The 16645-nt window shown below is 41.1% G+C and overlaps 1 protein-coding gene across 3 annotated transcripts in view; it reads right to left on the reverse strand.

Moving 5' to 3' along the window:
• ELMO1 (engulfment and cell motility 1) overlaps nucleotides 1–16645 on the reverse strand; it is a 318707-nt gene that overhangs the window by 254644 nt on the left and 47418 nt on the right. For all 3 annotated transcript variants that reach the window (XM_052792931.1, XM_052792913.1, XM_052792923.1), the window contains 2 exons: nucleotides 15321–15470; nucleotides 1157–1197 (listed from right to left, as the gene is read on the reverse strand). In XM_052792931.1, coding sequence (XP_052648891.1) covers nucleotides 1157–1197; nucleotides 15321–15398 — 119 coding nt within the window. In that variant the 5' untranslated portion in view covers nucleotides 15399–15470. The remainder of the gene's footprint in view (nucleotides 1–1156; nucleotides 1198–15320; nucleotides 15471–16645) is intronic.

The following is a 16645-nucleotide window of genomic DNA, read 5'->3' on the forward strand; positions in this document are numbered from 1 at the left end:
TATATTGATCACAAAATGAAATCTTAAAAACTCAAAAAGTACCCTTTACATGATTTTACTATGATCAAAAAAGTGCCTGTCATTCCCATGTATTTTTCATACTTTTCTATAACTTTCAATGATGAGTTCCAAAGTTTAAGATAAAAGCATGCTTACAAACAGAAAACTTGAGTACAGATACATCCTATATATGAGATTTTCCTTTTGCATATCTGAAACAAAGCCCTAAACTTGACCATGGTTGAGAAAGAAATTACAGAGCAACTACCTTCCTTCCAAGACAAAGAGAAAAAGAAGGCACGGGGGGGGGGGGGGGATAGAAAGAAGAAAAACTACTTTGTCACTACAGTGACACTTCAGTGCTCCAAAAATAAGTCGATAATGATTTGATATTCATTCCAGACCTATAAAAAACTAGGAAGCATAATTTTTGCTTGCAGTAAGCAAGATCACTAAATCACTAAAACAGACCAAAAAAAAAAGTACGGTACCAGGATTTTATGCTAGCTTATACAACACCCAACGCATGTAGTATTAAGTTGATATATTACATTATGCATAAAACACCACCTTTGTAACTCAGCAGCAACTTGATGAATATAAACTAGTTTCTCCTATGTGGCAGCACTTGCTTAAAACAGCATTTTTGTCCCCAAATATTAATGTATTAAAACTAAAGCAAGAGATTTCTCTTAGCCAATTATTAGTTCGTATTGCAGGACTTGCAATTAATATTTCAGTTTCACGTGAGCAGTCACATCAACTGGACCAGCTTACAGTAGCCACTAGATTCAGTGCTCAAAAATCAAAGCCACAGTCACTGCTTTAGTTCCTTAACCTGTGAACTGCAGAGACCACAAGTGTAAAGTGAGTGGGTAAAATGCATCTCTGTGCAGAAAGACAACAAATGGTCTAAATGAGAGTCACCCTCATGATGGAGCTGCTCTGTTAGGAACCTCATCTTGCAAGTAGTTGATCCAAAATACACTGCAAATTCAAAATCTGAAGATAAAACAACTACAAGATTTAAGAAACTAATGACTAGTTATACAGGATATCTAGATTTTCTTCAGAAAAAAAAAAAAAAACTATCTCCTGATTGTTTTAATAACTCAAAAAGTATAGTATCTAGTATGTACTATATGGCAGAACTTACCCATCGCAGACTTCTTTTATTATTGAGGACAGCGGCTTTTTCTGGTTAAGGAAAAAAGAAAGGAAAAAAAAAAAGATCACCAAATTGGAACAGCCCTGAGCTCTTAAAATATGATTCCAAAACCACTGACTGCAAAGAATAAAACAAGTTAATAGTATTTCATTTTTTGTTTAATATCAAGCTTGATAGGACCCCAAAATTTTCTGCTGTTTTGGTCTGATGATCTATAAAGACAGCAACTCTACACATCACATGATGACATTATCGGCCCTTTTTGTCAACATTAGCCCATACGGCATCAACTCAGCTTCTCAACTCAGAAATCAAAGGGTCTTTTGTGTACACTGCATCTCATTTCCCAACAGAAACAGAAGATTTAGATATCAACATGAGCATTTTCCAGGAATGACAACTGAAGCAAGAAGACATTTAATATTTTTAAACCTTCTTTTGTCCCTTTCAGATATGGGCATATGATGACAGTAATCCTCTCTCTTAAGTACACATATGCAGCTTCTCCTCTGATAAAACATCAGCTGGGAGGTGTTAAGATCCCAGATGTATCAGTTCTGCTTTATTCTCTACATCTGCAAGCATGAGCATTTGGACTGACTGAAAACAGCTCTGTTGCTTTGGGTCCCAAAATCGAAGGAACAGTCTAGTTTGGTGATGTTGCAACGCTCAGAACATTGTTATAAACACAGGGTGCACATGCAAGTGTTTTTACAAGATTACGGGCTAAAAGAAAATGCATTTTTATATCCCAAAACATAGATGAAGTTGCATGGCAAAAAGAAACAGATCAAATTTCACCAGTTGGGTGACTACTGAGCCTTTTTTCTCCAATACTGGGTGACCATGCAATGTCACACACATCTGTTGCTTTGTGAAAATTCCCCAAAACAGCATAGGACCCCCTCTCTACTTACTTCCAATAATCACAGTTCACTGAATTCTTAAAAAGCAAACAAAACTAACAAAATACACAAAACCCACCATAAAACCACCCACAAACCAACACTACTGTCAGAACAAGCTGTTTCCCTTTAACATTTATAGAAAACTGATTAGGCTAAAAATTAACTCAGTAGCAGGGTGCATTATGTGGAGGGAGAATTATTTTTCCCTAGGATTTGTTTTCTGAACTGCATTACTGCATAGACAGAAAGCCAGAGACGGGACTCCCTGGTCAGGTCAGGATCAGGGAAAAAGGATTTGTTATTTCAACAGTCAAGTCAAGTCTAAGCCAGTTTATAAACAGGCAAAAACATAACACAAGCCCATTTTAATCAAACATGAATGAAAGCATCTGCTGAAAGAAACCTGTTCCCCCTTGCCATACCATCTCAGTCCTTGGTTTCCACCCTTCCTCTTTCACTGTCCATTACTATTTTCACATGACCACCCAGATGAGCCACACTAGGAAACTTGATCAAACTAAGAACTGGTCCAGTAAAACGGAAAGCAATAGTTTTCATTTAGATCACCTCATCTGACTCACTATGTGCCTAAACGCAGCAGCCAACATGTCCTTTCTCCACAGCAGCTTCTCTCTGTTGTGCTGGCTCAGGTGTTTGCGTAGCCATAGCCAGGCTGTGAAGCAGATCAGGCAGATCACGTGAGAGGAAAAAAAAAAAAAAAAAAAAAAAAAAAAAAGAGTGTTTTCTTCCCCACAATTTTTCAGCCCAATCAGTTCCTGAGTCTGGATTATTGTGTCACTTTTGTGCAGCTGCTTTCACCTGCTGACCTCCTCCCCGAGAGGTTTGTACGTTCTGCAACCCTGTGAAAGCAATCCCTGTTTCCAACTGCTCTCTTCCCTCTATCCGTCCCCCAAAAAATAAAACTCCATTTTTTCAGGAGGGATAGAGGGAAGAGGAAGGAGCACAGGTTTGTCCGGAGCACAAACATGGCAGCCTGCAGGTCAGCTGCTGCTAAGCAGAGCATGCAGCTCTGTACACTGCCTCCCCTTCCCTCCTCAGGATGCTACTGTGGGTCCCACTCTACTATTTCCCTATTTTGATAAAATTTGCATCTGGGATTTTAATTCCTTTTACTAAATAAATTGGTATCAGCTAACAGATTTAATACAACAGAGGACAAAAAGAGTAACTGCCTCTCCTCCCCATTATTCTCTTAGGAACTATAGTTTCCCATAGAAAACCATGACAAAAAGACACTTTAACAACCCAAACTGGCAATAATATAAAGGCTGGGAAGGTTGGATACAATTACTTTCCAAATCATTATTTTGGTACTTCTAAGTCTTCTACACCATCAGCTTTTGTGTCCTTTCTCTATCCTACTAATCTCCTTCCCCCTTTTTCAATTCTATACCAACTTTGCATTATTGTATGACATTATTTGAAATGAAAAACTTAGACAAAAAAAAAACCAAACACCAACCAACAAATCAAGTGGAACCTGTAAGGGATGGTTAAAAAAGAAAAACAAAATAGATCTTCAGTAATAAAAATTATTAATACAGCCAGCCTTTCACAGTACTGCTTTGTCCTCCTGTGGCACTATTGGTACAGCACTGAAGTAACTAAGTACAACTCACTTATCAGCAACAGGATGGAAAAAAAGTGGAACTCTTCTGGGATACAGAGTTTGCAATTAGTAATTTGATAGCACTTTACAAATTAATAAATGTAAAATAAATACCACTGTAATCCTAATAAGCTGCTGCTCCTAATCATCCCTTGGGCTGCACTCCCCCTCCATGTAAGTCTCCAGAAAAAATTCTTTCCCCTTCCCTACCAAGCAGATAAATTGTCACCAGCACAGACATTCACAGCAGTAAGCAGGATGTCGTGGAAAGCAGGCGAGGGCTGCCATGACTCTCTGCCATCGCTCAGGTGGGGTTTGGTAAGCGTGGGCTGCGGGAAGGTTCTGGCAGGCAACACGCTGAGCGGGCAGCAGCAGCACTCCTGCCGCCCTGCCTGCACATGACCAGGCCTCCACGCCAAAAAAAACCCAACCCTTTTTTGCTCTGGGAGTGAGAGGCTGGCGAGTGACCAGCTCCCACAGCCCCTTCCCAGCCAGCTCACAGCCACGTCCAGAATGCCTTCACAGTCCTGCTACTGAAGGCTGCAAGAGACATATCTATGCTTAGGTAACAGTGACAGCACATGACTGTTTACTGTATGTACAGGAATGTGGCAGTACTAGCAGACAAACAAAAGTGAGCTATTGTATTTTTTTTCTTTTTGAACCATGAAAGATGAGGTAAAAGCCTATTTCCATTCTCTGCAGAGTAAGTCCACTCGGCAGGACACTCAAAGACACTTTTTTTGCCTGGCTGAAAATATTTACCTGATGTCAAAGAGAATGGACTCAATATTTTTGTTATTTTAATCTTCATAAAATTGTGTTTATGAAAATTTACATCATTGCTGCATTTACAGTTCTGAAAAGTCAAATTCACCTTATTAGTCAAAGTACTTCAAAGAATCCCTTATAATCAGTCCAAAAATATTTCAAAGTTTTTCCTTCACTGAAATGAGTATTTTGTGCTAGTGCATTTTAGTTTTGTTTTTTTGCCTCTATGTCCTCCCCAACACTAGGAAAAATTAAGTGTGCTTTTACACATGCTGACATGCTCATTTAAAGCTCTAAGAAGATCAAGCTGTAGCTTTAATGCATAAAATAACACAGATCAAAGTAAATCTTATGCTCCCTACAGGAGATAACCCCTTCAGCTAACATATCACAGCCATCCATGCTGAACACATCGGTTAGCATAAAAGTATTTTGCTAGGATAGGTATTAAATTGATAACTGAAATCCAGCAGGAGACAATAATGGGGCATTATGGCTTTGCGACTTGCTGATCTGCACGCATGGGGAGAATCCTGCCATTGACACCAAGCACAGGCAGCACTAGAGCTGACGTGAATTTACACACCCCATAAAGCTTTATCTGCATTGACTGGTTAGTACAGGTGTCTGGGATGCTGTCTAAGTGTAGCCCTAATGACATCCACCATGCAGTAATACCTAGTCACCATTTCTGTGCTCACCTGCATACACCTCAGGTCATGTCTCCAGGTTTTGTGTGCCAAGATGCACACAGATCCCTAACTTAGTCTTGAACACCTGCCCTTGCTACTTGTGCAAAATTTTGTACCATTTCTAAAGTAGCTTGCAGAACACAGACTTAGATTTCCCACTCCAATTTCCCCACCAGTTTCATCCTTTCATGCCTACACCTTGGGTTCCCCATAGAGGTAACCAGTCACCAGGAAGCACAAGCATGCAGGAGTTGAGGCTGGGTGAGTCCAGGCCACTGTTTTGTTCCAGGGAAATAGTGGGATGAGCAAAGGAAAGCAAAGAACATTCAATACAATAGTGCTGACCAAGCCCTAGGTCCAGTTCAAGCCACCAGTAAACTAATCTGGGCTTAAAGCACTTCTAAATCAAATAGCGTGTGCGCGTGCTCGCACACACGTATGAACTGTAAAGAGGACAGAAGCCTAAATCTGGGTAGAAACTTGTGTTATACATGCAGTTCAGATATACTTTGATAGTGTTATACCAGAGAATTGTAGATTGGTTTCTTTTAGGCCAAGGTTGAATATCTTTCCTTTTCAAATGACGAGCAGAGATTCACTGCTTTTTCTTTTACTGTTTTTTGGGGGTTGGTTGGGTTTTTTTTTGGGGGTGGGGGGGTTGACAATGATTAAGATATCACTTTCCCTGGCTGACACCTTTTAATCACAGAAGTAACAAGAAAACCCTTACCCCTTGCTGTCATTAAGCCTACCACAGAAAAACAGCAGACACAGCACACCTGTTAGTGGAAAACACTCAGCATTAAAAAAAAAAAAAGTTCTGTTGCTGATCTGTGCATCTGTCAAAAAACCAGAATTTCAAGCCAGTAAATACACCATTCTGTCTATAATTAATGCTACCATTCTACTAACAAATCTTTTAGTGCAAAAGTAATTTTTGTGGCTATTAAAAAACAGAAAAATCCCTCTTGTCACAATCAGTGGAGGCTTCATCTGTTACTGTCACACACCAGGGGCTACAGAAACAGAAGCAGGACTGTTCAGTAGCAAACACCAGATGCCAGGACACCTGGGTCCTTGACTCACTACTTTGCCACTGGTTTCTCATGATGTAAGAGGCAACATCTTCTGTAAGGGGGAGGTACTGGAGAGCTTTGGGCTTCAGCCTCCTTGACTTGCTCTGAACCACTTTGGGAATCAACTCTCTCCATTGACTACAATGGAGTATTAGTGAGACCGGACTTGTTAATTAGGCATCGGGCATCCGTAGAAGATGGAGAAGAGGATTTCCCTAACTCAGGGGAGCACGAGAGGGAGTGAATACCTGAAAAACAGGGACACCCCAACACTGCAGTAACAGAGACCATAAAAACCCACCAAGGCCAGGTCAACACCACACGGTTCTGTCAGTGCAGCAACACAACCCAACCTAACCCAACCCAGGAAACGTTCGCACCCCAGAGCCAATAAGCAAAACCCTCAGCAAGTGCAGCCTGCTGATGGGAGAGAGCTGTTACTGGCTCAGTTCACAGCCCTTAAGATGGTGGTTTTAACGTGTCAGTAGAAACACTTTAGTATAAATATAGCATTAGGGGTTCTGCAGAGCACACAGGACTTCGGGAAACCTGGGTCTTCATGTCCGCTTCCCCTTCACTCTCAGCTGCAGCTTCCTCAGTTACTCCCTTCCCTCCCACAAATACATCCTCACTCCCAAATCTGCATTTCACCAGATCTAAGCATTGCCCCACAGATCATATGTTTAGGATGTTAAAGTGACTGTACAACAAGGAAGCATTGAAACGTAACATTACTTAAAAAAAAAAAAAAAACAAACACAAAAAACACCAAACCCACAGAATTTTACAGAAACTTCTTACTCCACATCTAGTGTCCTAACAAGCCACAGCACTCCCCATTTCCTCAAGTACTTCACAAGCAGGGATGCCAAAATCACCCAGTCAAGAGTAGTGAAGAGTTATAAAACACCTAGGAACCTACAGCTGTGGATTACAGCATGTTTGGGTGCAACATACTTGCACCACATATTTAAAATACAGTTTAAAATACAAAGCAGGGCTTTAAGATGTGGCTCTTCACTCAACCACTTCATTAAGTGAGCATACCTTTGAAAACTGAGTGAAGAAACCCCAAACACACTGCTGGCCTACCAGGGTAGAAAGGTCTCTATGTGAAGGCACAAAAATTTATACCGCAGGATTTTTAATATTACTCTCTTTTGTACTACAATCTTGGAGTTCTAGAAGGAGAATCTAATCAAATCATAAGTGCACCTGGATACTCCAGCTGGCCAGAATGTGAACGAAGTACTTTGTAATTAATTCATTGGTGCGTAACTCCAGGAATCTCATCATTACATATTTCCTTTAAATATAGCAGAATTAAGAGATGAGACTCCTGCTGTTTCTTAAAAAATTTTGCTGATGCAACAATCTTACAGGCATGTTCTGCCTTCATCTTGAAAATGCCATCAGTTGCAGGCAGCGAAATTAAAATTCAGGCTCCAATGGGGAGGTTCTAGCTGGCACTATGGGGCTAACAAAATCACTGCCAGGAAAAAAAAAAACAAAACACCAAAACCAAACAACCGAACAAATAAAAACTCCCACAACAAACAAACAAGAATTAATAAAACTGTTTTATCTCTTTCCTAAAATATTGTGTCCTGAGCATCCTTTACGCTAGAGATCAAGAATGCCAAGACACTATTTCTGCAGGACCCCAAGTGTCTGCTGGTTCTTTTTCCACTTCTATAAGAAAATATTTAACTGTCTACTGCATTTAACTCATGTTTCCTAACATAAAAGACAGCAACAAGTAGAAAGCATAAATAGCATCCATTAGACTGTAACTCACTAAATATTTCTATTTCTTTTTTCCATTTCTTTCACAATTTCTAATCCTTCTCCACAGCTATTGCCTCTTCAATCTATTAAGCTTTGCTGCTGTCTCTGTGCTCAACAGTATAAGACAAGACTTTTACATATTTTTCAGTTACGAGGTCCCAGCCACGCACCACGGGATGTGAGTTCGCAGCCTTGAAAGACTCCAACCAACCAGTGGGAATGTGGCTTTGGACAAGCCAGACTAATAAAACGTAACATGTGATGATAATGTTGCCCTTTTATCCAGGATGGCTGGCTGCCACCACAGCGAAGAACTGGAGCTCTACAGATGAGTGCTCCAACCCCACAGCCCTGTAAGAAAAGGAATCCTATTTTTCGACACCCATTGTAACAAACCAATCATTGTGAATTACGTTAACAAAGCACTGCCTATGTATATATGTGTGTTAGTGCACTGAGTTATATCCAATGCATTAAAACATCTGCATTATTGTTTCCAAGGTTATTCTTGTTGCTGAACAGTTTGGGGGTTTTTTTTGGTTTTTTTTTAAATTGAGACCTTTCATTAGTCCAACAAAGAAAATGGCACATTAAGTTAGTGGATATGATTTCCTTACCAGTTCTATTAATAAACCCTGATGGTAACAAAACTGAAAGGATTATAAAAATGTTAAATATTTTCACTATGTCTATATGCTGGTTAGTATCTGCCTCATGAACAGTTTCATCTTTGATTTTGTGAAGCTGAAATACTGACAGGTACAACAAGGAGCAATAAAACTCATTAAATTATTGTTAGCATCTGTTTAACACCTAAAGTTGATTTTAAGCAAGCCCTACCTTTAGTAAACTGGTTTAAGCTAGCCGAATGTTTTTCAATCTTTTTGAGAAGGCAGCCACCTTTCAGCTCATCTACCTTTGGGTAAGTTTCCAATTAGCAGCAACCAAGGTCCTCTTTCAGAATGGCTGAGATACAGCTGCAGTAGCCAGCCTCAAGCACTAACTCCCTTCTCCAACCTGACAGAAAGCAGCTGCTGCTAGCAAATCCAGGCAGGAAACATTTTTATAAGCCAGTGTAATATTATTTCTCCCCCTCCCACCCCAACCTGCTTCCTAGTCCTCTATCTTCAAGAAACTGAGATCTTGTCAGCTGTTAAAGGCACTGACATTTCCCTTAACTACTTTAAACTCACAATGTGCAATGACACTGGAAATCTTCACAATATTAATACCAAAAAGCACCAGTACCTCCAGCTACTGCAATACTATTACACTTTTTGGATAAGGGTTCATATAATTTTGCAGGTTTGTGCGAAGGAGGTAAGAGCCTCTCTCCTCCTTCATTCCCTCAGCACTACACCCCTTGATTTTGAGGGAGTCGGAGTCTGGAGCCAGAACTAAGAGCAGGGAGCAACACGGTACAGGCTCTGGTGCAGACAGACATCAAGATCCCTCTCTTCTTCACCACTTGAACGATGCTGGCGCTCACTAATATTGCATACATTTAGACTTCTGATGCTAGGTTTGTATTGGTATACTGCTATTACTAGTGACAGCACTTGCAGAAACTACAGCTATTCTTAGTCCACACACATGGCAGAAGCGACGTGCCACTTTCTTTTCTCTAATTAAGCATTTCACAAGCCCTTTTAAACTACATTTCTCCCCACAGTTTGAGAAACACTGCACTAAATCAACTAACAATCCCCAAGGATCCAGATTTAGGTCCGAAACCCAAAACGATTTCAAAGTTCCCTTTAAAAAAAAAAATCTTGTTTCCTTTTAATATGCAGTGAAGTACAATGACTTCTCTGAAAAGAAAAATTAAAATGACATTTATAGCATATACTGGCAGAAGAGACAACCTGAAAGACACTCTTAAAAGATAAACTTACTGACTAAATGTAAACCTTAGAGAAAGCATTAATGTAAAGCAGTCCATGGTTCCTCCTATGTGCTGCACTGTATTAACATGAAATTGTCATTTGACAGTGCTCCTGCAAATTTTGCCCACTGTACCACATTTGTACTTTGAAAACACAGCTTTCCCCCCCCCTTTTTTTTTGGCTAATGTAAAGATTCACATCTGCTAATTTAATCTATATTTCATGATCTCATAGATAAAAGTAAACCTGGAGGAAGAGACTGTATGGCCAAGTTTTATTATAAACTGTTCCCTTCTGTAGGAATAGTGTTTACCTCCAATGATGAGTAAGTTCATCCCCAAGTTTAGAGAAATCTGGTTTTAGTAAAATTTGTGTTAACACACAAGAGTGGATTTGAATGGGGTAAGCTAAAATAGTTATTGCACCCAAAAATCCACCTTGTGCCTTTCCTGGAAGCTGCTTCCCCTGCAGCAGGAAGAGTGAAGCTGTAAATCCACAGAACAAAGTACCCAGGTAACCTAAAACCAGCACTGGCTTACCTAAAATAATTTGTGCTGTAACAAAAACCCAACAGTTGGGAATGAGTTATACATAATGGGCACAAATTAAAGCATGCAAATTTCCATCTGAACACAAGAAATAACATCCTCTTAGAAAATGGCTATTTCTGGGACAAATAAAGACAAGACAGGATACAGTAGCCTGCATCCTGGTTCACCTGTACAGAGGCCGTGTGGCCCTACCCTTAACATCTTCCACAATAATCAGCCAGAAGATTGGGAGAAGGAGGTAACAGGCAGTCAGCATCTACCATTCATTTCTTCCCCAGACTGCACCCCTAAAAAGTCCACAAAAAGATCCCAATGCAAATTCAGACACCAACCCATTTCCATTCCTCCTCCTACATGACAGGAAGACTTAAAAGTAGATCATTCCTATATCCAGCTCTTAAAAGTCATAAGAAAATCTTTTCATTAAAAATTAATTTTGACCACAGTACTGTGGTGGGTTGACCCTAGTTGGACATCAAGTGCCCACCAAAGCCACTCTATCACTCCCCCTCCTCAACTGAACAGGGGAGAGAAAATTTAATGAAAGGCTCATGGGTCGAGATAAGGACAGGGAGATCACTCACCAATTACTGTAACAGGCAAACCAGATTCAACTTGGGGAAGTTAGTTTAATTTATTACCAATCAAATCAGAGAAGGGTAATGAGAAATAAAACCAGATCTTAAAAACACCTTCCCCCCACTCCTCCCTTCTTCCTGAGCACAACTTCACTCCCAAATTCTCTACCTCCTCCCCCTCCAGCAGCACAGGAGGACAGGGAATAGGGGTTGAGGTCAGTTCATCACACCTTGTTTCTGCTGCTCCTTCCTCCTCAGGGGGAGCATTCCTCACTCGTCCCCTGCTCCAGCATGGGGTCCCTCCAACAGAAGACAGTCCTCCACGAACTTCTCCAACGTGAGTCCTTCCCACAGGCTGCAGTCATTCCCAAACTGCTCCAGTGTGGGTCCCCCACGGGGTCACAAGTCCTGCCAGAAAACCTGCTCCAGTGTGGACTCCTCTCTCCATGGGTCCACAGGTCCTGCCAGGAGCCTGCTCCAGCATGGGCTTCCCGCGGGGTCACAGCCTCCTTCAGGCATCCCCCTGCTCCGGCATGGGGTCCTCCATGCACTGCAGGTGGATATCTGCTCCACCGTGGACCTCCATGGGCTGCAGGGGGACAGCCTGCCTCACCATGGTCTTCCCCAGGGGCTGCAGGGGAATCTCTGCTTCCCCAGGGGCTGCAGGGGAATCTCTGCTCCGGCACCTGGAGCACCTCCTCCCCCTCCTTCTTCACTGACCTGGGTGTCCGCAGGGTTGTTTCTCTCACATGTTCTCACTCCTCTCTCCGGCTGCAGTTTCTGTTGCACAACAAATTTTTTCCCCTTCTTAAATCTGTTATCCCAGAGGCACTAGTGCTGTCACTGATGGGCTCGGCCTTGGCCAGCAGCGGGTCCGCCTTTGGAGCTGGCTGGCATTGACTCTATTGGACATGGGAGAAGCTTCTAGCAGCTTCTCACAGAAGCCAGCCCTGTAGCCCCCCTGCTACCAAAACCTTGCCATGCAAACCCAATACAAGTACTAATATTGCCAGTAGGGATTTATGCAGGGGGGAAGAGTCCAGATGTTATTTTTCAAATTTACAATTGAGGAAAGTGATAGAAATGGGGGGAAACCCAAATGAAAAAAAACAAGTATTCTGGAAGAGAGTAACTGAATTCAGTCAAGTCCATCTCTCAAGGAGAAAGCAGAAAAGTACATTAGCTTGCACATGCTTTAAAATCAGGTTTAATGCGTACAGGTAACAGCCAGTTGCTAGGTTTACTGCAACTTAACTAGTCCCCACCTGGTAAGAGAGAGGTAAAGTAAGTAAATAATAAGTAAGTAATAATAATAAGTACTTCTAGGTAAGTAAATAATACGCAGTTTTGCCCTCCTTGTTTAAAGCAACTTTCCAGGAAAAAAGTTGTAAAACCCTGACATCAAATAGTACATTTCAATGAATGAGAAGAAAGGTTAGGCACAGAGGCTGGTTCTGAAAAACACTTAATTATATATTAATTGTGCAGCAAAGAGTCTCTCTAACTCAGTGAAACTAATTTTGTATGATTAAAGTTAAAACTGTCATTGATGAACCCAGGTTGACAAACCTACAGAAAACGCAGTGGGAAGCATCAACTAGGAAAAGTTCTGCGCCTCATGAAGTCAAGATTGTCAGAATTCATGCACCTGAAGGGGAGGTTTTTAATGTAAAGTTTAATAACATTTGGTGGAAAAAATACTCGAGCTCTTTTCAGGCCCAACACTTTCCAGTACACCACTGCTAATCACTGTAGTTTCACAATGACATTTCCTCACTTTGAAAATATTTTATTCTCTTCATTGCTAAGCAAAATATACATATACACAGCAGGTGAATTGGGATACTGTGCAACTGAATATAAATAAATGCTACCAAGCGTATACAACAAGCAACCTTAAAAAAAAAATAAATCCAGATTTTCCTCTGATCTCTTATATGGTATTTGTACTTCAATATTTGGAATAGCCTCAGTACCCTGAAAGATAAAGAGCCTGCGTCATGCTACAGTGAGGTTTTTTTGTTGTTCTTTTTAAAGTAATAATACAGTGTTGTTCTTTTAAATACTGTTTTTCTTGCTAGTAAGGGATCAGAGAGGGAGGAAACTGGTAATGCAAAGTTTTTAGGATTTTCTGAATATATGTCAAATGCTGCTTGAATGAGCAGATCCCACCTGGGAGACACGCACTGGCTGCAATGTCTGGTCAATGGGAAAGTCATTTCTCTTTTCTGCCTTCCTTTTCCCTCGTTCCCTTTATCATCTCTGACAGCTAGCCATCTGAGGTATGAATCATCTCCTCCACTACAGCTCTTCAACTAAATAGATGTTTTAAAGGAAACAGATTGGGGAAAAGTTAGCATTAAGTGAACCAAAGGCAGAGCTGTGTGTTTAGAAGCATGTATCACCCAGTATGTTTTCAGGACTCATTCCCACATCACTCCCATCGCTGAAAAAGGCAAATCTGCGGGTTTGTGTGTATGGGTATTAAGAAAGGATGTTTCTTTCCCATCTTCATTTCTTGTCACCACACCTGTATTTTCCATGTCAGAAAGGTGAGGAATGAGACCCTCAAACTTCATTCCCCCATTTCCCCCTGCATCAGGAGCAGGCTGCTGTCAGCCTTCTCCCTTTCAACCTTATTTTCCCTCTTCTCCCTGCTCCTCCCCATAAAGCGGCACGAGGAAGCTTGCAGACAACTTGGCAGGCTGGGTTGGAAGAGTTCTACCTGACATAAGTTAGCATTGATCTTTCTTGTCCCCTCTAAATCTTATCTAATAAAGGAAAAAACAAGGTTCCAGGACAGTAAGCTGATATATGATGAGATAAGGTATGAGGTTTTTTGGAGAGTTACTTTAAGCCATTTTGTGAATTAAAAACAATCATTTTGGTATTATTTTACTGCTGCTTGGAAGGAGACTGCATAATATTTGTTCATTTTTGTCCCCACTGTACTTGGTAGCAATAAGCTGTTGTTCATCATGACTAACATGCATCCTTCCCTGAACACAGCGTGCAGAGTGTCTACCATTTGTTATATAAGAAGAAAAAAGTAAAACATTCTTCACTCCAGAAGGCAAGAGATTTGTATCTGTAGATATATGCTTACTAAAAAATTTCAGCAAATGAAAATGGAGAAGCTTGGCAGGTCTGGAAATCAAACTACAAAGTGCTAACTGCTTGGGAACTCCCCTTACCTCTAAAGAGGCTTCCAGAGTGCCTAAAAATCATACTGCTGCTATTTCAGCCACCCTCTAGTACCATGTTTCTACAAAGTTCACACAGGAATTTCCCAAGCATATGCCACAAAATGGTTAACTAGAAGTGAAACTGATTGCACTGCATGAAGAAATTAGGATCCCATTTCAGTAAAACATTTTCAGCATGAATTGAAATTTTCTCCTCTCCAATAGAACTTTATAATGTACTTGGTCCCCAGATACACTAGGGTCTAAAGCACATTATGAAATGCTTTCCTTCACTCTGAATACTGTTTACAGAAATAATAATTATTCTAAACAGGTAACATGCTGTATGATTTCAAAACTTTATGGGTAAGCTGTTAAGAGGTTGCTTTTAATATTAATACATGTGCCACAAAAACAATCTCAGAGAAATCCAGAACATAAAGCATGGCACTTGTATAACTTGATTTGGTTTGTTTCCCCCCAACCACTCCCCCGCCCAAATTTCCTACAAAGAACCTTTAATTCATAATTTTGAATTTGTTAGCTTCTGTACACTGCCTCCAATCAGTCCATGAGGCTATTGCATTAGAAATAACCAGCTAAACAGGACAACCCCCGAGATTCCTGTACGGAACAGCAAAGATCCTTCTGCTCACAGTGCACCACTACTTAAGTTCCAAAATCTGCACTTGCTGCAGCCATTCGGTATGATCCTACTCCAAATGAAAAGCACTGACTAAAAATTCGAAGACTTTCCACCCAGAGGTAACAACATTACCACAATTTCACAGTTGAACAAACTAAGGCACGAAAGCGTTAAGTGGGTCACACAAGCAGTAAACACCTTATTTAAGCAGCTGTTTAAAAAGAAAAAGCAAATCAGAAAAAACAGCTAAACACATCAAAAACATTAAGCAGTAAAACAGGAAGAGGGTTACACCCATTATAAAAAACACCTTTTACCACACACGCACTCACAGAAACATATGTGTGCCCCTAAGTAAACATAAATGCAGAGACACACACACGCAGAGAAGAACTTATTTACGCACAAGCATTGGCCAAGCACACATACACAGGCACTTACTTGATCTATTTCCATTAACTTGGGGAAGGCACCTGGCCATTCAATCGCCACCTTCACTATATCAGCAGGAGGGGGCATTGCGACGCTGCTGTTCTTCGGAGCCAATACAACTGGACACTAAATACTGCAGAGAGTCTCTCTCATTCACACCTGCAGGGAGAAGGAAAAAAAAAAAAAAAAAAATAATACAGCAGTTCAGACAGAACTCCAGTGCTGCTGCTTCGTCTCCTACATTTTGCCTGGCTGGGCAGGTGGATGAAAACGTATGTGTGTATGTATGTGCAAGGGCAGAAGAATGGCACATATTACAGAAGCAGACACAGGACACAACACCACAACACGCTGCACAGCTCGACAGTCTGTTAGAAAGATGGCTGAAGCACTAAAATGTACGGTGAATAACAGGCATGCATTAGATTTAAATAGAGAAACTATTTTTAAATATTATTAAATATGCTGGTGGGGAAAAGCAACAAACTAGAGGAAGCTCCTGTTACAGTGTCACTCCTGGAGTCCCAGGGAACGTGACCAAATTGGTTAAAGCTGGCACTCCAGGAGAAGAGATTGCCCAGGAAGTTATGGCCAGGAAACACTGTTTCTTTTAACTATAGCAATGATCTTCTGGGTGTTCACAAATAGATCACTGCACTATAGCAACCAGGATGTCAGGAAGAAGGCAGAACACACAGCAGTTTCCACATATACATACACACACACAAACACATACCCTCACCTAAAGGATCCAGATACCCATATAGAAATACTTTTTTATGGTAAATGTCAGACACGTGAACACACAAGGATACAGTATACATTAACAGTAAAATGATCAGCTACATAAAACGTCATAGTTCTGCAAAAATGTGAATATCAATAGGATCTCATGTCAAACAGCGCAGGCTGTGCATTTTGGGGAAGGAAAGGGGAAGAACCAAGTCCTCAGGTTTTGCAGAATGTAACTTCTGTCTCTTTTGGCTCATCAAAGTTTGTAACCTCGCAATAAACAACAAACATTTTTCAAACAGGTGTAGTGCCTTTTGGAGCTTGCAAACAAACCTTCTGTACCCCTCTCCCTGCTCAGCAGTAGCAGGACTGCCACTGAAGTAGCACAGCCTTGCAATTCTCAGACACGGCAACCCATGCACCCTCCTGCAGGCTGCCAGGTTCCTGCTTGCTTTGCCAAATCCTCCATGCCGACAGTGGCATTTCCTGCGCGCTCTGCCGAGACCCAGCAAAATGCCATCATGTATGACAAAATGAGAGAAGCTGTAGAAATCCCCAGAGGTGCAGTCCCACTTCTTCTTAGCAGAAAAGAGAAGGAAGTG

Source organism: Harpia harpyja, chromosome 1, assembly GCF_026419915.1.
Source record: "Harpia harpyja isolate bHarHar1 chromosome 1, bHarHar1 primary haplotype, whole genome shotgun sequence".
Lineage (NCBI taxonomy): Eukaryota > Metazoa > Chordata > Aves > Accipitriformes > Accipitridae > Harpia > Harpia harpyja.